Below are 10,210 nucleotides of genomic sequence, written 5' to 3'. Positions count from 1 at the left end.
GAGGAACGTCTAGTGGAGTATAAGCAAAAAGAAGCTTTTTACATCGAAGCAGAAAGCGCAGACAATTCTAGAACAGAAGAACATACAGGAGAAGTTTCAAAATTAATAGACCAAATCAACGATCTAACATCACTAAGCGAAATAAACGACAAATCATTACATTTCGAATTAGATACCGAACACGTTTTAAAACAACAGCAAACTATTGAAACTCTAAAAAAACAACTAGAGTCCCAGAATAAAACAATAGAATTATTGCAGAAACAGAACGAACTTTTTAACAAAGAGAAACCAAATTTTAAAAACATGGGACTTGACCACGAAACTCCTGAGGAAGCTGAGACTTCGAGACACAACCCAATAGGAAAATCAACAGAAAAAACCCCTACCGCAGAAGAAATAGACATGATCAAAACCTTTACTCAGCCAATAGTAAAAGTATTGGGGGAACTATTCTCTCGAGAAGATAAAAAATCCATACCCCCATACAAAGGAAAAAGCACAGACAAAATGATAACGGAGTGGCTTAAAACAGCTGAGCACGTAGCAAGAAACAACAATTGGGACGACACCCAAAAATTACGATTCTTTTCAGACAGACTTAAAGGTGAAGCTCTGGATTGGCACGAAGAATACGTATCGGAGCAAGGAGATGAACTTGAATACGATGACTGGCGATCAGCAATCATAGCAAGATTCCAAGACGCTTATGATCTAGCCGCCTTAAAGAAAAAATTGTTGCAGCTAAAACAGAAACCGGAAGAAAACTGCAGAGCTTTCGTGTCAAGACTTAACAACCTATACGACGGAATCGAAGGAAAAGAAGAAAAACTTGACCATAACAAGACAGTTGTGGAAGACCAGCTCTTCAGTAAAGTAAAAAGGATGCGGGATACCACCAAAATTAAAATTTTAATCCAAGGGATCTTACCAAAAATAAAAACGGAACTTTACCTACGAATGCCAGAAGATGCCAACGACTTCGATGCACTATGCAAACAACTGTTTATTTCGGAACAGATATTGCAAAACAAAGAAAACAATGACGACAAAGAACTAACAGCAGTCATTGCCGGCATTGCACACCATGGAAAACAACAGGATTTCGAAATAGAGAAATTAAGACAGAAAATTTTAGAGATGGAATGTGCTAATAAAAATGAAATACCACAGGAAAACACTGCAGTCATTGCAGCAACTGACCAATACGAGCCCCGCAGATCACAATCACGGGAACACAATTCAAGACCACAGTATCCGAGAGTGCGATTTAACAATAATCAGCAAAACAGCCGCGAATCAAGCTACTCACGCAGCCGAGAACCAAGTTTTTCCAGAAGCAGAGAAGCCAGCCCATATAGAGAAAACTATAACGCCCAGAGGGGAAGGGAAAGTTTTCAAGAATCAACAACGCAACGCCAAACACCTTATTCATACGGGCCACATCAAAATGGCCAACGGCAACTAAACCAAAGACAATTTCAACGGCCACAGAATAATTTGTATCCACCGCGAAGAAATATTTACCAACCCTCAAATTTTGGGAACCCTCAAAATCAGCCATGGCGTGAATCGACTAGTGATCAGTATCAACAAAGAGTACAACCTTTTCACAACACACAACCAGCGAAAAACAGTGACATTACGTGCTACAAGTGTAACAAAAAAGGACACATTGCAAGAGAATGTTGGACAGATATGGCACGTATCAACCGTCAACCACGACGTCAAATGTAGGAAACCACTCACTCTATAATTCTAATAGCATTAATCACTATCATGTAAAACCTAACTTTACGGCGGAAATACCTAAACTTATACGTATCCCAATTAGAATTTGTGAAAAAGAAACAAAAGCTTTAGTAGACACTGGTGCAGCAGCAAGTTTAATTTCATCTAGCTTTTATTTTAACATAAGTGATAAAAATTTAAAACAAATAAGAAATAGCGATGATCCGATATTTAGGACAGTATCAGGACAAGAGCTCAAATCATTAGGCCAATATGAATTTAAAATAACAATAAATAAGAATCATTTCATTAACCACAACTTTTATGTAATGGAAAATCTTAATGAAAATTGTATCTTAGGATTAGATTTTTTGGCTAGCAATAACGTAAAAATTAACACTAAAAATAAGCAGATCAGTTATGATCACTATGGAGTAGAACATAGTTTTTGCGAGAGTATATTGCCATTGTATAGCATAACTTTTTCCGAAGTGGGAATAAATATCCCACTAAGACCTTTATCCAATGTAGAAGAAGAGGAACTTCCATTAACTACAGAAGACTACATTAATTTAGAAGCTTTTAGTCAATTAGATTTATCAAACCAGGAAAGTAAAAAATTAGAAAAGAAGGACTTTAAAATACCCAATTTTCCTAATGAAGTAAAAACAAAAATTGAATGGTTGCTTGTAAAAAACGAAAGATTGTTTGCAGATAAAGAATCAGACCTTGGGTTGGCTATTAATGTCAAACATTTCATTAATACGGGAGCTAGCGCACCAATTAATCAGCGTCTGCGTAGAACGCCTGAAGCACTAAAAAATACGGTAAAATCGAAGATTGATAGTATGCTACAAAATAAAATAATAAGAGAAAGTCATAGTCCATTCTCAGCAGCAATTGTAATGGTTAACAAAAAGGATGGTGAAATGAGAATGTGCATTGACTATAGACAATTAAACAAAATAACAATAAAAGATAGATATCCCTTACCTAGAATAGATGATACCGTAGATGCATTGTGCGGTTCAAAGTATTTTTCAACACTGGATTTATTAAGCGGATACTGGCAAATAGAAATAGAAGAAAGTGATAAATATAAAACAGCCTTTATATGTGAATTTGGACAATATGAATTCAATCGTATGCCATTTGGATTAACAAATGCACCAAGCACTTTTCAAAGAGCAATGAATAACATCCTGAAAGATGTACTTTTTAAGTTTGCATTGGTTTATCTAGATGACATTATTGTTTTCAGTAGTTCAATTGACGAACATATAAAACATTTAGAAGAAGTTTTTAAATTGTTGACAAAAGCGGGTTTAAAACTAAAACGAAAAAAATGCGAATTCTTTCAAGAGAAGTTGGACTATTTAGGTTACATAGTATCAGAACAAGGCATAACACCAAATCTTAAAAAATTGGAATCAATTATTAATTACCCTGCACCTAAAAACACAAAAGAATTGAGTTCATTTTTGGGACTAGCAAGCTACTATCGAAAATTTATCAGAGCTTTCGCTGATAAAGCTCATCCATTGACAGCACTGACAAGGAAGTCAGTCGAATGGAAATGGGGGAGGAACAAAGGGACGCCTTTAATTGTATAAAGAACTGCCTCATATCTAGACCTATTCTGAGCTATCCCAATTTCACGCGCGAGTTTATCATCTATACGGATGCATCAGGATACGGAATAGGAGCAGTCTTGGCACAAATACAATCTCCACCTCAATCAGCGGATTCAGCTGCGACCGACGAACAGGATCACAGTGAATCAGACGACCTAGAAGTCGTCATCGCGTATACTTCTAAACATCTGAACGACCGTGAAGCCAAATGGTCAACAACAGAGAAAGAAGCATATGCAATCATTCATGCTGTAGATGTATTCAGAACGTACTTATACGGCCGGAAGTTTACGGTATTCACTGATCATCGACCTTTAGAATGGTTGATGAGCAAATCTGAACCGGCAGGACGACTAGCAAGATGGGCATTGAAACTACAAGAATTTGACATCGTAATCGGATATCGACCTGGTAAGTCACACCAAAACGCCGACACTCTTAGTCGTATTCCAATATTACCCATTGCTAAAGTAGAATCGAAAATAGAACACCAGGTTAATAATTTGGAGAAAGAATGGACTGAATTACAGCATGAAGATAACTATTGCCGAAGAATAATTGAGAACCTTAAAAAGATACAGAACGGCAATAAAAAAGGAAATATAAATGGATATAAGTTAAATGAGAAACAAGAACTAATTGATAAATATGGAAGGATAGTAGTTCCCATCATAAAAATAAGAGAAATCATGGAGGAAAATCATGATCACATATTAGCAGGACATTTAGGTATAACAAAAACTCTAGCAAGACTACAAAGGCAATACTCTTGGCCTAATATGCGATCTGATGTCACAGCATATGTTAACAGTTGTTTAAAGTGTGCAAGACGAAAAGCATTTGGCACGAGTAAAGCACCATTGCAACCTTTGCCACCAGTAGATAGGGTATGGGAAAGAATTGCAATGGATGTAGTTGGACCAATTCAAGAAAGTGTTAAGGGATATAAATATATTTTAGTATTGTCAGACTATGCCAGTAGATTTGTCTTTACATTTCCAATGAAAAACCAAACCGCACAAACAATAGCCAATATTCTAGTAAATAAGTTAATAACAAAATATGGAGCCCCAGAAATCGTGTTGACAGATCAAGGAACAAATTTTTTATCAAATATTGTTCAAGAAATATGTAAATTATTTAAGATAAAACAAATGCGTACCACTGCATATCATCCACAAACCGATGGATTGGTAGAAAGGTTTAATAGAACGCTATGTGATATGCTTGCTTGTTATGTGGTAGACGAACCCGAGGAGTGGGACAGGTATCTGCCATTCGTCACATTCGCATACAACACGTCTAAACAAGCAACTCTGAAAGATAGCCCATTTTACCTTTTCTACGGAAGAGAACCCATTTTACCAAACGACATCAAGATCAACCGTCATTACGAAATGGAGGGAAATCAACATGAAGAATATTCTCGCCAGTGGAAAAAGGCACAAGAATTAGCGAACCAACATTTGTTCAAAGCCCAAACGAAGCAGAAAAAGTATTATGATGAAGGGACAAAAAGTGTCAAGTACAATCCCGGCGATCTGGTACTATTAAAAGCACCACCTCAAGCCGGAAAATTTATAAATAGATGGAATGGTCCATTTAAAATCATACGCGGTTTCTCAGAAATTACGTACGAAATCCAAAACATTACAAATGAAAAACATAAATCGATTGTTCACTGCAACCGACTTAAACCTTATATGGCACGAGATGCTCCGGCCAAACAAGAACAAGAGATCGAAGCGAGAAAAGCAGAAACGACAGCCATTAGACGAAGACCAGGGAGGCCTAAAAAGCAACTTGGACTGAAAGAACCCATAATATCATTCTTAGATCCAAGAATGCTATTCCCCAATCCATTAGACCAGACTAATTCCGACTTTAGGACAACCTCACGATATAATTTAAGATCGAGAAATCAGGCATCCAATTTCTAAAATGCAATTAATTTTTTTAAACAGATGGAGAAAAAATTACTACTCTTTTGCATTCTAACTACATTGCAAACAACCCACACAATCTTCTCGTCTGTATGCGATTGCAACTATGTTAAAACACGAGGAATTCTAGATATTAACTCACCATACTATTGCAAAACCCCCAGCACTAACCATCAACCACGATACCTAACAAATTATACGCTAATGACTAAACAAAATCCAGTAAAAACTTGGAAAGGATGGACTTGCAAACAATGGATTAAGACAAAGAAAATAACCGGATCTTTCTGGATAGGGTCTTTTGACACAGTTTATTCACAGGAAACAAAATTGCTCTCAGCAATTGAATGCTGGGAAATGGTAAATAATAAAAAATGTGGGGGTAATCTTATGCAGGCAGGAACAACAACGTTGAGTTTTACATCAACTCCTACAGGGGAAGGGAAGTGGTATGCTATCAAAGAATACCATGCATTAAATTGCTTAGCGGAAGAGATAACATTAAAACAAGAGACACCAGAAAGCTTAGTGGAAAGTCCATTTGGATTTTTAAACACCACTCAGCAAGAAGGAGAGTATACACAAAATCATAACACCATAGTATGGGGAGATAGATCAACAAACTCATCAAATTCACAAATTATTTTTAAAGGTGAAGGGTATATAGAATTAACAAACTCAATGATTAATGTAAATACTAGCCGTCTTCTTGATAATAACAAGCAGATAGAAATAACTTTCTCTAACAAACCAGATATAAATAATAAAGAATTTGCCCAACCTGGATTTAAAGTAGTAGGGATGCCTTTAACATTTCTTATTTTTCCAGTAGAGACGACCACAAAGTTATACAAAAATTTTAAAATTTCATTACCATCCTGTGAGAACCAAGTAAATGTAGATACATGGTCTTGCAATGAATACGCAGATCCAATAGCGAGCAAAGTAAAACGGTCGACTAATAACGAAATTGAATTTCTTGACAATCGTGCTAAGAAAGAAGCTATGGGAAAAAGACTTTACAGCATATCGTATGCATGGGGTTCGATACGAATGGGACATCCTATAATAACAAACGTAGAAGAAAATGGAATAATGACTAAAAAAGATACAATTGCGTATCTCATGGTTAATGGTTCATCAATAAACACGCAAGTATCAGTCCACAACCAATATGATATTCAAGATCCTTTGCCAACAGGAACAAAATTCGAATACATCGTAGATCACAGCATAAGGCTTATGAACACTAACATCTGCATCGTGGCAAATGAAAACAATCAAATTATTGCAGAAAATTGTACCGAAAAAACATCAAGATGGATACTGGATTTAATTAACTACCAATGGATTTCTCTAGAAACAGGCCTGTGCATCACCTTACATGATGAAGAAGAAGGACGAGTTAGATTGGCAACACTAAAAACGTGCAGTAGACAGGGAACAATTAGTGAAAATCAACAATGGGTTATCGAAATCCTAACAACAAACCCGGATGTGTTGGACAATTTCCCAGATGCATCCATTGACGAATTCGAAGAAATCCAGTTGGAACAGAAGACATCCGTAACAACGACCGTCAGTTCGCCAATTTTCGGAGGATTATTGAAACGGAACCATGGGAGAGGAAACATCATATGGGACATGATAGGATGGGGACTAATGAAACATGGTAAGTCACCCGATGAAAAATGTTTAACACACAATGGCGTTAACAAACCAATAACACTCGAAGCATGCGATCCTAACTGGATCAAATGTCAAACAAGCCTACAAAAATTATTAACAAGTAATGACCCCTTGGTGCAATCACAAACAACCGTGGCTAACTGTAGCGAAGCATCTAGCATGGGCCAAGCCTTCGAATATTCCTCAGACTTCACGATAAGACCATTTAACACAAACAACTGCATTAAAGCGAACACAACGATGCTCATCCTGCACGAATGCTCAGATAAAAGTTCCATCTGGGGAACATTCGATCACACAGGACAATTAATGGCAAGTGATAGAACAGGACTTCATTCAGGCGCTTCGGACCGGAAATGCCTAACAAGACGGATCGACAAATTATCGTTGGGACACTGTCATGGAACAAGCCAGAAACAACATTTTAGCTTCGAGTACCGGAATCCACATCAACCTAGAACATTGACGGCAGCAGCAATAATATCTCTACATACGCAACACGCCTTATTTGGAAAAAATCTACCAATCTTGCCACCATTAAACCATCGTGATCCAAAGGAGATTAACTATAAAACAAACGCAACGGAAGGAATAACTAAAAATTCGACCATAACAACAAAGTCAGCAACATCCATGACTGCTACAACAGATAAATCAGTCATACCTTCCATTGCAGCCAAGGTAACAACAAGTGCGAAGACAGAAACAACAACAACAACGATTAGGCCGACTACAACCACAACAAAACCGACAACAACTTTCAGAACAACAACAACAAAATCAACTACTACCACAAAAAAACCGACAACAACCACAAAAAATCCGACCACAACCACACAAAAACCGACCACAACCACACAAAAACCAACCACTACCACACAAAAACCAACCACTACCACACAAAAACCGACCACCATCATTCAAAAGCCAAATACTACCACACTAAAAACAACCACTACCACACAAATACCAGCCTCTACACCCAAATCAACTACAACATCAAAATCTACGACAATATCAACAGAAGCAGAGAAATTACCAACAATAACATCAACAACCGCATCAACAACATTAACTAGTACATCACTCAAAACGACTATCACGACCCAGTCATCTACAACTACAGAAAAAGTTTTCACAGAAACCACAACGACAGGCACAATAAAACCAAAATCTAACCAAACTGAAATTATTTCGTCCAGCGAGCCAACTATAAGCCTAAAATATCTTACACCAAGTGAAACAACAACCACTGGAATAACAAAATCAACGGATAACGAAGAAAAAGATATAGACAAAATTGAGAAACAACACAATATAACACGAGATAAGTCGGAATTTCAAGACAAAAATTCAAGTGATCAATTTAAGGATTCAAGACAACAAAATAAAAATACAGCACACGAAATTGTAGTAGATGACTATCGACCGCTAAATGACGCTAATACAAGTAACGGTCTACCAAAATCCACTGAGGAGCTAAGTGACTTGATAAAATACGAGCTTGGAAAGATGCACGAGCAATACAAAATCAGTATTGAAACTGAACACGACAATAAATTGGCAAAAGAAATTCGGGATGTTTACTGCCAGTTATCAAAGATAAAACGAACGCAAGCCATAATCTTAGCCCAAACAAATGGATTGCTTGCAGCCGCCGCACTCGGACTTCCAATGTGTACAAGGATATATGGTTTTGGTCAAGCCATGACATTGCAACAATGCGACCCAAAAAGGATATCACTATCAGCAAAAGAGACCAAGTGTGGGTTCCAGCCATTTTTTGTTTACGGAAAAAACAACTGTACAATCGGACTCGACGGATGGTCTATTCATCCGTATTCGGAGTGCTTTTGGAAATCCCAATTGATAAACATCAACGGATATCCTCATACGTGGCAACATAACGCCACAGCAGGAGACTGGATTAAACAAGAGGCGACCATACATACTTCAAATCTGGATTTAATTGCGGAATTCGAAGAACTGCACTTAAACAGTTTCGACTATGGATTAAGGAACCATCCAGCTCATGGAACCATGGAAATGGAACAGCTAAACATCTTAAATGACCTGGTGGGACGAATTAATGAAGGAGAAGGCAAAGAGTTACCTGACATCCTAGTAACGGAAGAGCAGGACAATCAAATCGGGAACATGTTTTCCTGGTTTGACACATTAAAAATTATGGCTCTCTCAGCGATAGGATTCATCCTATTTCTCATCTGTCTAAGAATTTTTATTGCCTGTAATCCTATTCCACGGATTAAGGAAAGCTTCAGACGACGCAAGCAATCACGTAACGTGAGCGAAAGTGATGGTCAAGAAATGGATTCAATGATACCAGAACCCATCTACAGCGCTGGAGGAGCAAATGAAAAACCGTTCATTAGGGAATTTGCACCTTTAATGACGTTAGCAACAGAAACACCAAAAGAAACCCTTACGTCGATAAACACACCAAGTGCACCAAAGAAAGGAAAATTGTACCCTATCGAAGAATTAAAATGGGAAAACGAGCAAAACAAGGAATGTACAGGTAGCCACACGACCTGCAGCTATGTCGTTGGATACGGAATGGTGTGGGAGGATCTATGCAGATGTACTCCAGAAGACCATTTAAAACGCACAATTAACAAATAACGTTAAAAAAAAAAAAAAAAAAAAAAAACAACCAAAAACAACCAAAAACAAAAAGAAACAAAGATGTAGTAAAGGATTTTATTTCCAATCCGTAATTAAAAAAAAAAAAAAAAAAAAAACAACCAAAAAATCGTAGACGTAGAAAAGGATTTTATTTCCAATCAGTAGTTAAAACAAAAACAAAAACAAAAACAAAATACAAAACAAAACCATAGTGAAAAATAGAGTACACCGACGGAAAAGCAAATCAATCTTCCTCAGCATAATCACTCAAATGATTCAAAACAGCCAATCGGACTTGGCGGTGCTCAAGTCGTATTTGGATATCGGCATACGTCAACTCCGGATAAAAATTGGAAACCGAAGCTGAAGGATGATAAATATCATCTCCGGATTCTGCCCACCACAAGAACCGTGCGTGCAGCAGTGGAAGAACATCGCGAAGTCGGGCGTAGCCAGGATATTCACTATAAAAAAAAAAAAAAATTTTAATAATAATAATAATAACTAAAAAGAAAATAGAACAAAAAATAACAAAACAAGAAAAGAATCCCGACAAACAAGAAAAGG

At 37.1% G+C, this 10,210-nt stretch overlaps 1 protein-coding gene across 1 annotated transcript; it reads left to right on the top strand.

The window, feature by feature from the left end:
• Positions 1-4,762: 4,762 nt before the first annotated feature.
• On the top strand, positions 4,763-9,640 carry LOC123477478. The gene is made up of 5 exons (XM_045180842.1): positions 4,763-4,909; positions 5,330-6,136; positions 6,194-8,128; positions 8,369-9,224; positions 9,318-9,640. The coding sequence occupies exons 1-5, from the start codon at positions 4,763-4,765 to the stop codon at positions 9,638-9,640; spliced, it is 4,068 nt and encodes a 1,355-aa protein (XP_045036777.1).
• The last annotated feature ends 570 nt before the right edge of the window (positions 9,641-10,210 follow it).

The sequence above is a fragment of the Daphnia magna genome, unplaced genomic scaffold (genome assembly GCF_020631705.1).
Source record: "Daphnia magna isolate NIES unplaced genomic scaffold, ASM2063170v1.1 Dm_contigs066, whole genome shotgun sequence".
Lineage (NCBI taxonomy): Eukaryota > Metazoa > Arthropoda > Branchiopoda > Diplostraca > Daphniidae > Daphnia > Daphnia magna.
Note: the sequence above shows the minus strand (reverse complement) of the source record. Positions and strands in the feature narration are given on the sequence as shown.

Coding starts and splice junctions, on each gene's coding strand:
- LOC123477478 (XM_045180842.1), top strand. CDS start 4,763: ATGGAGGGAAATCAACATGAAGAATATTCTCGCCAGTGGAAAAAGGCA. Junction 4,910..5,329: donor AGTACAATCCCGGCGATCTG/GTACTATTAAAA, acceptor TTTTTTAAACAG/ATGGAGAAAAAATTACTACT. Junction 6,137..6,193: donor TAACATTTCTTATTTTTCCA/GTAGAGACGACC, acceptor CCATCCTGTGAG/AACCAAGTAAATGTAGATAC.